The sequence below is a fragment of the Lontra canadensis genome, unplaced genomic scaffold (assembly GCF_010015895.1).
Source record: "Lontra canadensis isolate GAN:19392208 unplaced genomic scaffold, GSC_riverotter_1.0 scaffold9, whole genome shotgun sequence".
Taxonomy (NCBI): Eukaryota; Metazoa; Chordata; class Mammalia; order Carnivora; family Mustelidae; genus Lontra; species Lontra canadensis.
Window position 1 is genome coordinate 28,944,196 of NW_022631003.1, and position 19,305 is coordinate 28,963,500.

At 39.1% G+C, this 19,305-nt stretch overlaps 1 protein-coding gene across 1 annotated transcript in view; it reads left to right on the forward strand.

The window, feature by feature from the left end:
• TMTC1 (transmembrane O-mannosyltransferase targeting cadherins 1) overlaps positions 1-19,305 on the forward strand; it is a 255,687-nt gene that overhangs the window by 231,632 nt on the left and 4,750 nt on the right. The window contains exons 14-19 of the mRNA XM_032855161.1: positions 9,439-9,541; positions 11,961-12,096; positions 12,662-12,806; positions 13,813-13,950; positions 15,300-15,422; positions 18,324-18,401. Of these exons, the coding sequence (XP_032711052.1) occupies positions 9,439-9,541; positions 11,961-12,096; positions 12,662-12,806; positions 13,813-13,950; positions 15,300-15,422; positions 18,324-18,401 (723 nt within the window). The remainder of the gene's footprint in view (positions 1-9,438; positions 9,542-11,960; positions 12,097-12,661; positions 12,807-13,812; positions 13,951-15,299; positions 15,423-18,323; positions 18,402-19,305) is intronic.

Sequence of the window (19,305 nt, forward strand, 5' to 3'; positions counted from 1 at the left end):
TAATTGTTGGTTCATTTAACCAATCATGTTATCATCTAGCTCACCTCATCTTATCTATGAGGATGTTGTGAGGCACTTTTTCAGAAACCGCTGAAATCCTTCCCCTGATTGGAGGATGTGATTCTATTAGAAAACAACAATGAGGGGCCTGGGTGGCTCAGTAGGTTAAGCGGCTACCTTAGGCTCAGGTCATGATCCTGGGGTCTTGGGATTGAGTCCCGCATTGGGCTCCCTGCTCAGCAGGGAGCCTTGTTCTGCCTCTGTGCCTCCCCTCTGCTTGTGCTCTCTCTTAGACAAATAAATAAATATAATCTAAGAGGGGGGACCCAACCCCCAACAGGTTTCATTTGCCATCCCTTGCTCTTACAGTAAGCATACTGCTGTCTGTTGACCCCATCTCCCATCCCCACTGCCAGTAGAACCTGGAGTGTAGTAATCTCTTGTAGGATTTGCCTAGGACTAATATTTTGTTCATCATTCTGTTGGAATCCAAAAGTAAAAAGTAATTCTTTCTGGGCACAGTAGAGAATGTGGAGAGGGAAAATTTGAAAAATGAGTTAAGCTGAAAAGGCATTATATGTGAGACTTTTAAGGCCCACAGTGGAGCCCCGATTTGAAATTGATAGATAATAAGAAGCAAAGGTAAGTGTCGAAGGAAAATGTTTTAAAACCTGGGAGGGAGAAAATCATGTGGAGTATTTTGAGAAGGCTTTTAAATGCATTCTGGCATGAGTAGTGGAGAGCCTTCTTTCTGGAACAAAGTGTGGGCATGGACAGATGTTATTGTGGAAAAAGAATCCCTTTGTATTTAGGAACTGTTTGTATGTGAAGGCTGAAAGGAAAAGAAAATAGAAAATTAAAAATTCCAGGGTCAAGCACCTAACAGTGAGAAGACACATAGCCACTGAGTACCATGGGGAAGCCAAGGAGGAGGGAGATTTTAGAAAGGATGGAAATGAGATTCACTTCCACATTCCTTTTCAATTACACAAGTAATATGAAAATGTAAATGAAATGTATGAAAAATCAGAGAAGATAAAATATACCTTTTATTAATAATGTAATATCTGGGAATAACGAATATTATATTTTTAATATCCTGCAGGTCTTTCAATATACTTATTTTGTTTTCATACTTCAATTCACATGTAATTTGTATCCTATTCTTTTTCATTTGCTATTAAATTAAACATACTATACCTGTTTTCATGGTGCTAGACGCCCTTGATATTACCATTTTAATGGCTACTTACTAGTTATCAAAATTATACATTGTGATTTACATAATAATACCCCAAATTTTGGTCACTTGGTTTCATGTGTGCATGCACGCGTGTGTGTTGGGAGGACAGTGAATTTTTCCTTTCTTACGGCTTTTTTAAAACAATATTTTGAATCATTTCTAATGATAGATTCCTAGAAGTAGAGTTCCCATATCAAAAGAGTATCATCATATTTCACTGAGATACCTTACTAAATTGCTCTTGAGGTATGTTACTGAATTGCTTTTCTAAAGAGTGGTACCCATATCCTCTGTTCCCAGCAGTGTACAGCCTTTAAATGTTGAATGTTAGTGGAACATTTAAGTGGAAATAATGTGTGGACAGATGGCAGCGAAGGAGATTAGGGCTGGGAAGGTGGATTTAGGACTTCAATAAATGAAACCACATTATGAGTAGGTTATTTCTCTGAGGGGAAAATGAAGAATAGCGTGTGAAGAAAAAACAAAAAAAACTTGAAGAATTTTTTAACCTTCTCATTTTACAGAGAAAAATATGGTGTGTACTGAATTAGGTGCTGCTCAAGGTCATTGAGATAACTAGTGTGAGGACCAGGACTGGAGCCTGCTTTCTTGACTCCTTGGCACCGCTTTTTGGCTGTATGACCCTGACGTCCTATGACTGGACTGCAATAATGGGCCATAGTCAATGAGGTTGGGTGTGGAAGGAGTGGGAAAGGAGAAGTGATAGAGGAAACCACAAAGGGTGAGTTGTCATAGAAGTGAGATACATAAAAGAACCTGCAAAAAAATTGATGCCTGTGTCTGTCTGCTGCAGCAAAGAAGTCAAGAAAACTGAGAACAGAAAATAAACTCTTAGATTTAAAGTCAAGGTGGTCTTGGGCTTACTGTTCTCTTCTAGTTCTCCATACCACTCAGAACTGGCTGTACTCCAACTTCACAGATAGGATTGTAAACTTTTATAAGCCAGCCATCATTTTTAAACAGCCTACTCTCATGAGAGATGATATAGGTTGCATTACACTAACAGTAAAGGGGGAAAAAATTAACACTGCTTATGACTCTGACCCATTGTAAATTATTGCTAGCCCCAGGTTTATAGCCTATTGAAAAACTCAGTTAATTTCATAACACTTAAGATATTTTTATTTAATGTATTTTGAGATAAGACTTCACCGGATACAAGAATGAAAAGAAAATTGGAATAATAAAATATAAATTAGGAGAATAGACCAAGAGTGGATGGTCTAGAATCAGCTTTTCTCCTTCTGCCATCTTTTGGGTCAGTTCAGCCATATATACTGTTGCATTGTGGCCAGGCCAACTTGAACCAGACCCTACTTTAAGAATTATTGATTTGATTATTCAGCACAGATTTTTTGAACATCTAGGTACCACTAAACACTAGAGATTGTTGAACTAATAAAGTACAGGCCTTATCCTCATGGAACTTAGAGTCTGGAAGGGAAAGCTACCCCTGAGCAAAGAACTATAGCCCCCTCCCCAATATCTAACACAGTTGTGACAAATGTGTAACGAGGAAGTACCCATGAGAATGTGGGAAGGGGCACGTGGGGGGCAGGGGCAGTGGCCAAAGAGCAGCATTTAATCAGCTACCTGAAGAACTTTTAGATATCAACAAGATAAAAAAAAGAATGGGAAAAGCTTTCTGCCTAGAGGGAATAGACCACATGAAGGCTCTGGGGTGAAGAAGAGTGGGATCTTTTCCTCTAATAGAAAATCGTATGCCTGAAAGTGCAGAGAATGAGGACAAATGGTGTGAGAAGATTTTAGAGATCAGGGAAGGGAGAACTGCAGTTCTCTGCAAATGTGGCTCCCCCCCTTTTTTTGTGGTCTCCTGACAGTGTTATACACCTGTAATTGCTTACTCTCATCGCACTTTTAGCTTTTCTTTAATGATTCTTGGCATTTCCTCTTTAAAGTGATTATTCTTTGCATAAATTATCACAGAGTAGTGTTGATCACAATCTGCTGGGTGATAAAAAAAATATTCAAGATTAAGAAAGACCTACCATTTCCTTGGTGAGAAGAAATGCCAAGTTACTTGGTTCATTTTAGTTGGATAAGAAAGAGAATTAGACATCAAATATTGGCAGCTTGTTTCTTATGAATGTCCCTGCTGAGGACTGATAGGTGGAAGAACTGTTTTGTAAAGAAAATAAAAGCAAAGGAGAGAGTGAGAAAGCAGGCATCTCTACTCTCTGTTTTGTTTTTTTTTTTTTTTTTTAAGATTTTATTTATTTATTTGACATAGAGAGTGAGAGAGAGAGTGCAAGTAGGCAGAGTAACAGAGTGAGAGGGAAAAGCAGGCTCCCCACTGAGCAGGGAACCTGATGCAGAGCTTGATCCCAGGACCCTGGGATCATGACCTGAGCCAAATGCAGTTGCTTAACCAACTGAGCCACCCAGGCGCCCCTGCTCTGTATTTTGAACTGCCATATTTTAAAGTTTCTTAGAGAAATCATTGGCATGAGTTTAAACATCCATTGCTCCTAAACTTCCCAGGTTCATCATTGCAAATAAAGACATGGGGCTAATGGGAAATACCTTAGAGCTATGTATGCTCATATCATTGATCAGAATGAAAATACTTCTAGAAAACAATTCAGGTGCATGACCACGGTGTCAGGGTACTAGGAGAACTTTCCATCCCAATCTCTGTAGGTCCTTCACCACTTTGGAATATCACATCTTATACCTTCTATATATTAAGTACCTGTTATGGGCCATTCATTAAACCAGCTGTTCACAAAGTGTTGACTGGGGACCCCTGAGATCCAAGAAGGTCGATGCAGTTTTCATAATACTACTAACAAGTAATTTGCCTTTTTAAACTCTCCTTCTCTCATGAGCATACAGTATTTTTTTTTAGAGGCTCCATGATGTATTTACAATTACGAAAAGACATTAAAATGTTCTCCCACTGGGGCGCCTGGGTGGCTCAGTGGGTTAAAGCCTCTGCATTTGGCTCGGGTCACGATCTCAGGGTCCTGGGATCAAGCCCCACATCAGGCTCTCCGCTCAGCAGGGAGCCTGCTCCCCCCTTTGCCCCCCACCCTCTGTGCCTGCCTCTCTGCCTACTTTTGATCTCTGTCTGTCAGATAAGTAAATAAAACTTAAAAAAAAAAAAGTTCTCCCACTTTCCAATTAAATGTCTATGTTTCTTCATATACTTCAACTAAAATCATAAACGTAGATTAGCACAGGAACACCTAGGTGGCTCAGTCAGTTGGGTGTCCAACTCTTGGTTTTAACTCAGACCGTGATCTCATGGGTCTTGAGATCAAACCCTGAGTCAGGCTCCATGCTCAGCAGGGAGTCTGCTTGGGGATTGTTTCCCTCTGTGCCTCCCCACTCTGAAATAAATAAATTAAATCTTAAAAAAATAGACTAGCATTAAAGTACATATGAGGATCCATCTGTCTTCTATTATTAAGCCAGGCATTAAAGAGATTTATAAAAATATGGAATAATGCCAGTATTCTCACTAGTTTGGTGTTTTTTTTTTTTTAATTTGTGTTTTTTTGCTGTGGAAAAGTTTCTTTTATTTTTTATATAAATGTATTATGGTTCAGTTTATTATGTTTTAAGTGAACTATAAATATTTTTTATATTTCTCAGCTTTATTTTCATCGTGGTGAATAGTGATAGATATAGCCCACATAAACAAAGCTCTTTGGGAGTCCTCAGTAATTTTTAGAATACAAAAGGATCTCAAAACCATGAAGTCTGAGGATGGCTGCATTTAGCCCGTGTCCATTTGTCCTCCTGGTTGCTGCAACTTGAACTACAAGAAGTTTTCCAGACATATCAGTTAGCCCACAAGAGTAAATTACAGTTGAGTTGCTTTTTTCCAAAGATCTGCTCTTCACTTTCCCTTCCCTGAGGTAAAAATAAAAAGCATGTCATGTTGGGTAATTACAGCATGTAAAAAGTGGAGATGTCGACTGTGTTTTATCTCTCCCCCAAGGCCCATTTTCTTTCCACCCTACTGAAAATGCTTGAGTCTTGGAGAGGAGCCCATGGTTGCAGGCTGCCCATTCTAACCATCGCACTCAAAAGTGATTTCATGCTGAGACAGGGGTTATTGGGGACTCTGGTGTACGGCAGACAGTATTATTTGTCAGAGCCATTCTCTGGTCACAACCATTTTTAATTAAAGTTGTCCTATAAATAACTTATATTCATTTCCTCTGGATCTCACAAGTCAGTAGAGACCAGGAATGATGAGCTTAGGTCAGGACATCTAGCCAGATGAGGTAAATAGAGAGTGAGTGCTTGAAATAGAGCTTCAGGGATTCAGGACTACTACTTGTTAAGATAAATGCATTTCCTTTCCAGAGAAGGTGGAATTTATTTTAAATAAACACCTAGAAGGTATTTTTCTTCTTTGGTGGTGGTCCCTGCTCATTTTTTAATAAGTAGAGCTAATCATTCCTTGTAATTTACAGTCCAGCAAAAGGAAAAGACAGATATTGAAGACATTTTTCATAGAGCCCAAGTCTTGAGACTGCCCTTGGATGACCAAGGGCACACGGATGCCATCACTTGCTCTTGACACACACGCTCTTTTAAATCCCATTACTTCTTTGGACCTTGAAAATTGCATTTCTAGTGGAAACCCAGCTCATAAACCCCCAGTAAGAGAAGTTTTAGATGAAAAAGATGATCTCTTTGGCTCTCTGAGAGCAACAAGAAGGTGGGGGGAAAGTAAAATGAAATCAGGTGAAGGAGGAATTGCCCTTGAAAACTCTTGTTGACTGTTATATTTGACTTCGCCAAGTCAGAATGTGAAGACACTGGTATTATTCTTTTCAGGAAAAGTACCTTTCAGTTCTCTCACAGTTCTCCCACATTACTTATAAAGTGGTGTTTCTTAGATCTGAAGTAGCCACAGATTTTTTTCAAAACATCTTTATGTTCTACAGCTGCTGGATGTAATGCATCCAGCATTCTCAGGCATTTGGATCATGACAGGTGTCGAGGAGCTATCTCACCCCAGGTCTGAGTGTCACTCCTAGCTGCCCTTGTGGTTCTCCCCCCATGACACTGTCACAGTACATTGTGATGTCGTCTTCCTCTCTGCGTCCCACTCGACTTTCATGTCAGGATTGTGTCAGTCTTGTTCACTCTTCTGTCTCCCCTGCGTACTTGGCACATATATGGTGCTCACAAAATATCTGTGGACAGGACAGATGGATATCCAAAAGTATAATTGTTTCTTTTGATGCCAGAGACACCATTATTGCCAGAAATACTGCTTTTATGCAGGGCTTATTCAGTTCCCTGTCCACCAAAAACCTAAATTCTGTTACCTCTTCCCATGTAGCTGTAAGATATGGGCCACATCTCTTAGCCACTTTGTGCCCAAGTTTCTTCATTAGTTAAAAATGGTGGCAAATTAGTGTCTCTTTAGTATATTTCTATTTATTTATAAGTCTAAAGTATCATTCTTTCCAGCTCTAATATTCTTTTATTTCCTTGGCTGAAAATCTCATCCATTGTATTTTTAACAGTTGGATGGGTTTTTTTTTTGTTTTGTTTTGTTTTTTAAGTTTTGATTTTACCATGACTATGTTAGTGCGTTTTAAAAGTACCATATAGCATAGAGAATTTGATCCTTTTAAGACAAAGGTGACATTAAAATCGAACAGTAACACTTGTGGAATGGTAACACAGGAAACTTGAGATCTCTAGGAGCTGACAACCCAGCTTTGGATTAGCCAGGGTATTCTTTTTCTGGTTGCCTCTAGGATATGAGGTGTTTATTGACTTCTGTTTCAGAAGATGATTAAGAAAAGTTAAAAGAAGAAACACCTGGGTTAGTTAATTATTTCTCATTTAAAGCTAACTGAAGAGCTCTTGTAGGAAAGGAACTTGAGACTCCTGGCTACTCGGACAGGGCCACGACTCCTCATGGGGCCACAGGAGCCACTCTAGGACTCCTGAGCTCAAGAGAAGCTGTACTTCCCTTTTTAAAACACCGCTGTCATTGGGTTGTATTTATTAGTTCACTTGTTTTTGAGCCCCTGATAGAGGTATTTTGTTCTCTTCACCTCCCTGTTTTGGGATCTGTCTCCTAGTGATACAGTAATAATGCTAACACTAACTAATGATCATAACAAGGATATGGCTAAAGTGACAAAGGGCTGTGTGCTAAGCATTGTTCTACGTGCTTCACATATTTTGATCCATTTCATATAACAACCCTATGCGATAGGTACTACTGTTATCCTATTTTACAACTGGGCACGTAGAAAAGTGAGGTCACATAGATAGTAAATGGTGGGACTGGCATTCCAATGCGCGTAGTCATGCACTGGCAGCCCACTGCTTCATCGCTGTGCCACACTCTCTGTAGGCCTTGCAGTAAACATGTCCTGAGTGAATGAGTAAATGAGAAGTATGCAGTGGTACTTGGTAGCTATTAATATGATTAGAGTCTTAATAATTTGTGTCCTGCCTATCTCTAAACACACATACACAAATTTGTTGGTCCTACAGTGAATGATAGCTTCATAAAGTTTTTCTTCCCTTTAATAGATTGAAAGATTATTTTGAGATTTGAGATTTTTATTCTTTAATTTTTCTAAATTAGACTCTGTTTGGCAATCGAAAATACATATACTTTTTAGAAACATGGATCTGCATTTTCGCTGGACTGTGGCTTTGTAATTCAAATAGGTGAAATTTGCCAAATTCAAACCACACCTTGTTTCCTAAATGGTACTTAAATGTGTGGATTCAAAGAGATGGCCTTAGGGGCACCTGAGCGGCTTAATTCATTAAGTGTCCAACTCTTGATTTCAGCTCAGGTCATAATCTTGGAGATGTAGGATCAAGCCCTGCGTCGTCAGGCTCTGGAATGCAGAGTCTGCTTGAAGATTCTCTCCCACCCCCCCCCAGCAACTCATGTTTGCACGCTTGTGCACATGTGCGCTCTCTCTCTCTCTCTCTCTCACAAATAAACAAATAAGTAAATAAAGTTTCAAAGAAATGACAGTGGTCCTTCCACAGAGAGTCAAGTGTCTTTACTTTTCTGGGTCAAATCAAATGGAGGCTCTTTGGCTTATAACACAAGGCTCAGTGCATTTTTATTCACAAGCCAAAGGGGTCACATTTGAGAAAATTGATGCTGTACATTCCCTTGGTGTGTGTCTGGTTGAATACTTAATAGTAGTAAATGTGATAAAATTATGGAAAATGCCTACCCGCAGAGCATATTCAAGGAAAAGTTGCTATGTGCTTTACACCTGATTATTTCCTTTTACCTGACCTTCCCAGCAGTACCAGGAAACTGTGAAATTGTTTACTCATGAGTAATTGTTAGGACCTGGGTAGCTTTGATTCATTAAGTAGGTTTTACCTTCTATATTGTGAAAGAATGTGTAACCCTGTGAAAAATGTACCTAATAGCTAGTTCAGAATTACTAGTGTGCTAAAGCAAATCTTTAGAAGAAGAGCAGGACAATTAGGAAGATGTGGCAGTTGATCTGGGCCTTGCCACAGTAATAAGAGTTAGAGGTCTACCTTTGGAGAGACGTCTATTCCTATTGGAGGATATGGCTCTGAAATGAAAACACAGGTTGACTAAAAGAAGCAGCACACAGTTGGGTGGACTCTAGAACTATTTTGATTAAAGAAAGGTCAAGGCCAGTTCCTCCTGTAATCAGCATCAGTCTCCTTCTTTCCTCAAAAACCTCCCCAAATAAACCATGCAGAGTATGTAAAGAGAGTGTTAGCTCTGCCAAGTGCAGCTGTTAGATGGATGTCCCAGGCCTCCTTGGCTCCCAGTCAGATTGTCACCTCTCAAGATATTCCTCTGTGGATGTGTCACTCATTTTCACACAGAGTTACTGGGGTGGAGAGCATCCCAGTCAAACAACTATTTGAGGCTTTTTCCAATTGCAGGGCAAATCCTTCTACATGTCCCTTCTTAGTAAACATCTGCTTGTTTGCCCTAAAGGAACTAAATAGGAATGGATATGAACTGTAGGAATTTGTGCCATTGGTACTGACTTTAATTCAAAATATGTACTGTTTGATCTTGGTGCCTGTTACATAATAGATGCTCAGTAAATTGGTTTCTTACTTTTCCTGTTCTATTATTCAGTTTATTGTTGTTGTTGTTGTTGTTTTGAACTTTCTCATTTATTCTCCTTTGTTCTCTTTTAAAGGAGAGATTTAAGGAGGCTGAGGAGATATACCTGGCTGGAATAAAGAGCTGTCCAGACAGCTCAGACTTACACAACAACTATGGGGTTTTCTTAGTTGATACTGGTGAGTGAAATTAAAGAGAACCTGTTCCATTGAGATGAGATAATACTATCTATCAAGCAAAATGGCAACCACCCAAATGATGTCTCTTAAGTAACATCACTGGGCTTGGCAGGAAACTCACACCGTTGACCATTACATTGTACTGTGGGCTATCATTTCTCTAAGTCTTCAAGTTCATCTCAGTAAAATCCACCCAGTTTGTATAGCACTCAGAAAAACTCCCCACATATTAGAATACTTGCTGATTTAATGAGTAGCAGGCTTTTGAGTATCATTTAGACAAGTCCATTAATCTGTGATGATGAAACAGTCCTCAGCAATGATACACGGCTTGCCTCTGAATCTACTTACCAGCAGATGGAAAATACTTCTTTATGTCTGATTTTAAAAAGGCTCCAGAATTGTTCCATCATTCTTTACTTGATGTAGATTACAGAAACTATATTATTATTATTGATAGACTGCTCTTATATGACAGGTGCTATATAAAATATACTTACTCCATCTTATTTAATGCAAAACTTAACTGGATAGGGATTCTGTTTTCTTTATGATTTGTGTCCCATCTACTGTTGGCATGCTATGAATACTTATAAGGAATCAAAAGGTAGTTGAATTTAATACAAAAACACTGTTCTATTCTCATTGACTATTAGGCTATCTGCCTTGTGATAAAATTAGTTTAATTATCTTGTCAGTATGAATGCTCAAAGGGGTTTTTATTTTCTAGTATATCTGAAACTTTTCTGTTTAATAGAACGTAAATTTACATTCCAAAACTCCTAGGAAATGACCCTTATATTTACACGTAAAATTGTTTTGTAGTGCCACCTGCTGGTTTCTTAGCAACACACTAATACATTAGGTGTCCTGAAGATATAAAAACTGGAAGAGACCCCCTGTTGATCTGGTCTTCCCTCTTCCTTCTACCTCAACAACAAACAATGCTACTCCCCTAAAAATCCCACTGGCTACCCTGTATATCTTCTTGCCACTTCCTTCATAGTCATGTATTTTGTACTGGTGGAAATTCTCCCTATTACCAGTGACCTGTACATAGATCTACACAGACATAAAATCTTTATGGTGCGGACATCCATTCAAAGAAGGTGCACTTGAGAACGTGTCTGCAGGTCATAAACATTCCATTTCATCTAGAACTTCAGACCGTTCTACAGTTCAGTCACTTAGATGTAATTTCACGAGGAAGCTTCTTTGGGGAATCTCACCAGAGGCTTGATTCTAGTTCTGGTCTTCATCCTCAGTTGCCCTGGGATTTTTGTCAGGTCTCTTAAGTGCCCTTTACACTTTAGTGTCTATAGCTTTAAAGCAATACCTTGATATATTTTGTAATACCTCTTAAGTACCAAGACACAGCTAAAGGGTAGCAAAAGGCATCTAAATAGGGGCACCTGGGTGGCCCAGGAGGTTAAGTAGCCAACTCTTGATTTCAACTCAGGTCATGATCTCAGGATTCTGAGATCAAGCCCCACACTGGACTCCATGCTCAGTGCAGAGTCTGCTTCTCCCTCTCCCTCTGCTCTTCCCTCAGCTCGCATGCTCATGCGCGCACGTGCTCGCTCGCTCGCTCTCTCTCTCTCTCAAATTAATTAATTAATTAATTAATCTTCTTTTTAAAGAGTCAGCTAAATTGTGTCAAAAATACCTGTAAAGATGGGGCGCCTGGGTGGCTCAGTGGGTTAAAGCCTCTGCCTTCGGCTCAGGTCATGATCCCAGGGTCCTGGGATCGAGCCCCACATCAGGCTCTCTGCTCAGCAGGGAGTCTGCTTCCCCCTCTCTCTCTGCCTGCCTCTCTGCCTACTTGTAATCTCTTTCAAATTAATTAAAAATCTTTAAAACAAATGCAAGGTGGCATTATTACTATTTTTTAAAGTCCCATTACATAAATACCATTTAACAAAAATGTCTGATTTTAAAAAAGATAAAGCAGTGCCCTGATTACTATATTGTGGTAGAGTAATTTCTAAATGCTTAGAAATAGTTTCAGGACAGTTTTTTTTCCTATAATAGCCTATCTATTTTTTCATATAATGAGAAGTAACAGTATCTTGTATAAACAACAGTCACTGATAATCTCAAAACATCATATTAGCTAGGGCAAAGGCCAAAAAACACTTGGGCTAAAATGCTAGACATTAAGAAAAAAGCAGATTTTAGGTTTTATTGCCTTTTTTTATTATTAATTTCCTTGGAACTGGGAATGAATAGTAAAATGGTCCAAAGCTACACAGTGGCAAGGAGACGAAGCCAAAATGCAAGCTCATTTACAAACTGAATAATTGATGGTATGACTCAGTAATATGAAGAAGAATGATATACATCAGAAGAGAAATTGAAGAGCCTCATATGTTGTATAATTAAGTCTTGCTGTGCTCTCACCAACCACCCCTGGCTACAGGCTCTCCAGAGAAGGCAGTGGCCTATTACCAACAGGCCATCACACTCAGCCCAAGTCATCACGTGGCCATGGTGAATCTGGGGAGGCTCTACAGGTCCTTGGGAGACAACAATGCCGCTGAAGAATGGTACAAACGGTAAAGTTCCTTTTCTTCACTTTGTAAGTTGCCCAAAGACCTTAGTAGCCACCCTTCCAATTTTTATGTCATCGGAACAGACATGCTCTTAGAATAGTAACCGATTTTGCCAATTCGGGCAATCCAGATTCTCCTCTCCAAAGAGACTAATGCCAAATACTAATTGGTATCTTAAGGGATGGCTTAAAGTCCTACTGGTTAGAACAGCAGGTTAGAACCTGGGTTAGAACCAAGGCTGGAATTGTTTTCTGAGGCTGCGGACTGCAGCCCCCGCCACAAATAGCAGTTTCGAAAATGGATATGGGGGGCAGACCGTGCATGCATGGAACCAGCCTATCACCATCAGTGGGAAAGATCCTTGGAGCTCAGTCTCCATATGGAGAAGTCACTAAAGACATTATTATAGTTAGAGGGTGGCAAGACTGTTTTAAAAACAGTCTTCTTGATTATAAAAACAGAGACCACGTTGGAGAGTCTCAAACCATGGACCATCCTCCTTAAACCTGCGTTTCGCGCTTTCAGAATGTACCTATGAGAATTTCAGTTCACCTTTCTAAAAACTCAGGGCCCTACAGGTGGCACGCAAAGCAGAGCTATTATCACCTTTGGGAGCGCTGTATTATAACACGGGCCGGTATGACGAGGCTCTGCAGATTTACCGGGAAGCCGCGGCACTAGAACCTTCTCAAAGGGAGCTCCGCCTGGCCCTGGTGAGTGCGTAGGCTAAAGAGATGAGCCGGACATGCAGTGTGCCATGCAGGGAGCTGGGTCAGAAGCCCCAGAATTGGAACTAGAGCACTACCATAGATCCATTTTCTGAATACCCATATAGCCAGTGTGGGAGCCATTCACCAAAGACGTAGACACCAAAAAAGTTTTTTTAAGTTTTTGGTTTACTGAATAGCTCATGTATCCCCTTTCACCCAGCTCTATCCATTTTTAGTGTTTTGATGAATTTGTTTATCATGTATGTATGTGTTTATGCATCCACATATGTACATATGTGCATATTTATGTGTGCAGATGCTTAGTGTTAATACGTTTAATTTTTTTTTGTGAACCATACAAAAGTTACAGATCTCATGCCCTTCTTTTTTTTTTTTAAGATTTTATTTATTTGACAGGGAGAGGGAGATGCAGGTCTCCAATCCCAGTACCCTGAGGTCATGACCTGAGCCGAAGGCACACGCTTAACCAACTGAGCCACCCAGGCGCCCCGCCCTGTATTTCTAAATACTTCAGCATACAGTCCTAAGAACAAGGGCATTCTCTAACATAGCTAGAATATGGTTCTCAAATTGAAGAAATTAATAATCAGCAATATTTTTAATTTCAATTTTTGGAAATGTGCATTTTTGCCACTCTTCTTTAGATCTGCAAAAATCAATCTTATCTTTTTGTAAACATGACATCCTGTTGAAACCATATGAAATCATTTCTTTTGAGATAGTCGAATTTTTTTAAAAGTCAAGTCATTTCGTTGATGTCTTTGGTGTCCCTGCTATTCACACACAGTGCATGCATATGCCTTAAATAATAAATAAACAAATAAAATTTTACACCTGTACACTGTGGGAATTCAGCTCTCTCTCTGAGTTGCAAATAGATGCTAAGCATTTTTTTTCTGGAGTGTCTCTGGAATGCCTGTTTTCAGAAATGCTTTGTTTGATGAGGTGATACCAGTGTCTCCTAAGCCAGTTCAATGTGGTTTTGCAGGCTCAGGTTTTGGCTGTGATGGGTCAGACAAAAGAAGCTGAGAAGATGACCAACCACATTGTGTCAGAAGAGACCGGATGCCTTGAATGCTACCGCCTGTTGTCAGCAATCTACAGCAAGCAGGAGCTCCACGACAAGGTAGGGAGCACACTGGAATTGTTTGGATTCACAGGTAGAAAATGAGGTGTGCCTGAATGATTCTCCAGTCTGCACATTTATGAGGCTGAGCAATCTTGAATGTCATCCATTGACATATCCTATCTTACGGATGCTTTTCACAGTTACCCCCTAATTCTAATATGTCCCCTTGAAACAATACTTTCTTGGTTCATCCTTGGTCTAAAGATTTTATGTGATAGCATCTCAATTTGTTTTCACCTAACTAGATATAGACTAACATTTGTATGTTTCATCATTTTCTATCTTCCTTCAAATATGTTATTTATAGAATCCTTATAGCAGTCTTTATACAGGTCAGTGACCTTGTATTTCAACTATTATTGTTTATCTCCATTTGAAAAGTTATGTGACTTGAATTTATGGAGCGATTCAGTAAGTACTTATGGAATGCCTGCTATATGCCAGCCTCTGTGGTAGGTACCAGGAATAAAGTAGTATAAGAAAAACAAAAAAAATCACCTTTGTCCCAATGGAGTTTATAGAAGAAGAGGAAACCAAGATTAAACAAGCAGTCAAAAATAAATGTAGAATTAAAGCTATGCTCAGTAATGTCATGAAGAGTGTCATGGTCCTAACAAGCATGTTATTAGGGACCTACGTGATCTGAAAGGTTAGGTTCCCTGTGGAGTGATATGAAGGTTAATGCTGAATGATAAATAGAAGTTACTAGATGAAGGGGGGCAGTGAAAAGCATTGCAGGCCAGTTAAAGTATATGCAAAGGCCCTGTGGCAGCAGCAAATGGCAAGTCTGAGGGATGGGCATAAAGGGAGCAGAGCACTGTATAAGATAATGGCCACAGAGTTTGTTGAAGACAACACCCCACAGGGCTCGGGACCAGGGCAAAGGTTTTATTTTTTATCCTTGGAGAAGCCTTGGGCTTTTAAGGAGAAGAGCAACAGGGTGGAATTTGTGCTTTGAAGGATCCCTAGCTACAGGGAGTGGGGCAGTGGGTGCTGGGGGCAGAGTGGGTACCAGGGACCTAAGAGGAGGCTGTGTTTGGAGTGGTCCAGATGGACAAAGGCAGGGCAAATCACCTCAGGTCTTGTTTTCTTTCATCTTTATCACCGACTTCCCTGTGGACTGGTCAGGGACATGTCATTGTCACAGTATTAATGGAAACCCTGGAGTATAGGAAAATTATTTGTCAGAGCCACATTATTTCTCAGTGAGAACATCAGAGAGAATGAAGAATGTGTTTTGATTGTCATTTACCGCACCAGCTAATACTTAAGGACAAAAAGTATAAATATTATCATTTAAGTTAGTTTTTCTTCATCTCATCTACATTCTGTCTTCCTGTTGGCAGGCACTCGATGCTATCGACAAGGCTCTCCAGCTGAAACCAAAGGACCCAAAAGTTATATCTGAACTTTTTTTCACAAAAGGAAACCAACTAAGAGAGCAGAATCTTCTGGATAAAGCTTTTGAGGTATAAACACGTAATCAAATTATGTTATTAAATTAAGAGATTAAAATTAGTACTCAATTTTTACTGAAGCATATATAGTAAAATTTAAGATGACTGGCATGTTTATGGAGTGAATTTTTTGATTAATGGCCATGATGTTACACGTTTAGTTTGTATAATTGACTATTCTTTAACTATTCAGAGATCTGCAGTACCTCTGCATTATTTTCTGAATTATCACCTTTAACTTGATGTTTGAAGCAATGCCACATTATTCCCTCAGTTAGTTTCTCACTCTGCTTCTCTCACTCTCTCTCTTGGCCGGCAGTAACCCTCTAGTCCATCTAGAAGAGTATCTAAATAGCTTTGGCATTTCCACACATCCCCCCAATTCCTCACAAGATTCCCTCTCATCCACTAACACATAGTCTTCCTCCCTCCGGAAGCCCATCTGGGTCTTGCTTTCTCCCAGTGTCCTCGCTTCCTGTGAACTTTTACATACACCATCTCTACAAGTCATTTGAAAGTATCATATATTACATTGTATTGTTAGGCATCTTTTTACTCTCCCTATTCTCTCCTCCTTCCCTGACCCCCACCCCAATCCTCTGTGCACAGTGCCTGCTCCCCAGTTAGATGGGACTTCTTGTATAAAGGGACTGCTTCCTTCCATGTTCTAAAACATAATGCCTTGTGCCTTAGCGGCATTCAATATCTACAGCTCTCAAATAAAATTTGTATGTAGTTTGAAATCAAAAATAATAATAAATAAATAAATAAAAATGTTATAGATATATCAAGCATTTCTGGTAAAGCCACAAGGTGGAATTAATGAAGTCATAAAATTATACTAAATATAACATGAGAAAAGTAAAATTTTAAATGATATTATTGTTTCTGAAAACAGTGAGTGACTTTCAAAATATTCAAAAACAGGTAAAGATATTTGGGAAAACTAACTTGAACATAAACTCTTAAAACAGTGGCATATTTGAAGGGGAAATTGCGTATTTTTCTGTGCCCTGTGAACATTTTTTAAAAAGCTTTATTTATGTATTTTAGAGAGAGAGAGTGCTCAAGCAGGGGGAGGGGCAGAGAGAGAGGGAGAGGAGAAGCAGACAACCCCCTGAGCACAGAGGCTCAATTGCAAGACCCTGAGATCATGACCTGAGCTGAAATCAGGGGTCAGACACCTAATTAACTGAGCTGCCCAGACCCCCTTAGCCTGTGAACATTTTAAATACCGTAACATGTAAGCATTTTAAAATGACAATTTAATGAATATATAATTTAATTATGAAGTTATCTGGTATCTGTATCATATACATTGTATTAAAAACAAACGTATTTTCCAGTTGCTTTAACTATAAATCAGATAATCATTTTAAAGGGACTAGATTTGGGTGCTTGGGTGGCTCAGTCAGTTAAGCGTCCAACTCTTGATCTCAGCTCAATTATTGATCTCAGGGTTGTGAGTTCAAGCCCCACATTGGGCTCCACATTGGGTGTGAAGTCTACTTAAAATCAATCAACCAATCAATTAATAAGTAAAGTGGCTAGATCTATGACAGATAGGAATAGGGCTATGAGTAGCATTTTTATTTATGATTTACACATACTAAGTAATTTGATCTTCTCAATAGTCATATAAGAAAGCTATGGTCATTGTCTCCATTTTATAGTTGAATAAACTGAGACTCAGAGGTTATGTAACTTGTTCAAGGTCACAGAGGGTAAGAGATGGAGCTGGGATTTGAATGCAGGTTCTTAATTTCTACCCTACACTCTCATCTCTGTTGATAGAAATTAACCTAAGAGACACATTCTTCAGGTTTATTTTACCAGCTCTTTAGAAGTGTAGTTTCTTGTTATTTGCTTGTTTCTCTTAAAACAGGAGGGATGGACCAGATTCTGTTTACTTTATGAAGCTGTTCATCAGTGAAAATAGCAGAGCATTAAAATAGACACACAGATACTTAGCTTTGTAATTGAAAGCAACACTCATAGCCATTAGCTTTATTTAAGGTGACCACTCTTAAATTAAGACCCAGTGGTGATATAAAACAACATGCAAAATATTACCAGTATTGGGGCACCTGGGCGGCAACGTGGGTTAAGCCTCTGCCTTCGGCTTAGGTCATGATCTCAGGGTCCTGGGATCGAGCCCCGCATCGGGCTCTCTGCCCAGCAGAGAGCTTGCTTCTCCCTCTCTTCCTCTGCCTGCCTCTCTGCCTACTTGTGATCTCTCTCTCTGTCAAATAAATAAATAAAATCTTTAAAAAAAATATTACCAGTATGCCTCACAGATGCTACATTTAATGGGATACACGTTTCCAGACCAAAAGAGGTATTTGAGAAAGAAGTAATTCTCTTGAGACATATGAAGACCTGTGGCAGAAGATAAAGGAAGGCTTTTTAATGATTGAACCTATCCCCTAGGAAGATAGATGTCCTCAAGGAAGGAATGAGCATCCTGTCACCGCAAGAATTTCGGTATAGGCTGAATAACCAGGCCAGTGTTACTGTGAAAGGGCTGAGCTACATAGGAAAAGATTCTAAAAGATTCTGTGATCATTGAAAAAGTATATTCTTACAAACTCCATTTATAGCGAAAAAATCCAAAAGCGTTTTCTTGCGGGTCAAGGCCAGTGAGAAATGATGCACTATAATAAAATCACCTGGATTCCCTGCAGGCATCCTCAGTCTCTGTGAGCAAATTACACATTTCGGTTTCCTCCACTTCCCAGTCATCAGTTTTGAAACATAATTGAAATAAACGGGAACACCTGTGAGCTAGTTGTGTCTGGTTTCATTGTGTTAACCATTTACATTCTCACATAGGAAGAAAGTGATTTCCACAGTCCTGTAGCATTAAACGTGGGTTCTCCTTTCTCAACCTGAAAATGTTTCTTGTATATTTAGAGCTATAAAGCTGCCGTGGAGCTAAATCCAGATCAAGCACAGGCCTGGATGAACATGGGTGGAATCCAACACATCAAGGTAGGAGAATAATTCATTTCCAAGGGATCTGGGTTTTTCTTTCCATTTTCTCTTTCTGTCTTCTCTCAAAAGATTGAGAAAATATTGTTAATTCCCTCTTTGAATTATTTAAAGACCAAAAGCCTTATATGTTTAAAAGGGAAATCAGCACAGATTATGTTCACTTTGTTTTTTTATCCAGATACTGAATATCATGAAGTCATTTGAAAACTAAGTCTATACAAATTATATTCCATGATTTTATTGAACGTAAAGAAAACCATGTGTACCTAAGAGAAGTATCATCATACAGCAAATAAAATCTGCCCCTTGTTGGGGCTTCCTGGACCTCATTGTCCTACAGCTTAACTCATGGTCAAGAGTACAGTGTTACTTTAAATATTACTTTATTATTTCCTGTACCTAATGTATCTTTTACTCCCTAATCATTTACTGAAATGCAAGGTTGTTTATTTGTGGGTTTGTTTTTTGTTTTTCCAAAAGGAAAAGCTATCTTTGAGTGAATCATCAAAAATGACTCTTGGGAAGGCTGCTGCCTATAAGTAATGAACTCAAAGACTCGCTATCATTCATTCATTCATCCATTCATTTGACATGTGATGTACATGTGATGGGCCAGGTACTCTTTCTTCAGGCACTGGGAATAGAACACTAAGTAAGACAGAACTTTCTGTCTTCATGGAGCTAACATTTAGTAAAAGAGACAGGCAATAAATAAACACATCCATACATACATCTATATGTAAAATATATCATAGTGCTATGGAGAAAAAAGAGAACGGGGATAGGAAGTACCGTGAAGTAAGGGCTGAAATTTAAAATTAAGGTGGTTAGGGAAGGTCTCACTTTATTTTTTATTTATTTTTTTTAAATTATTTATTTTTTTATAAACATATAATGTATT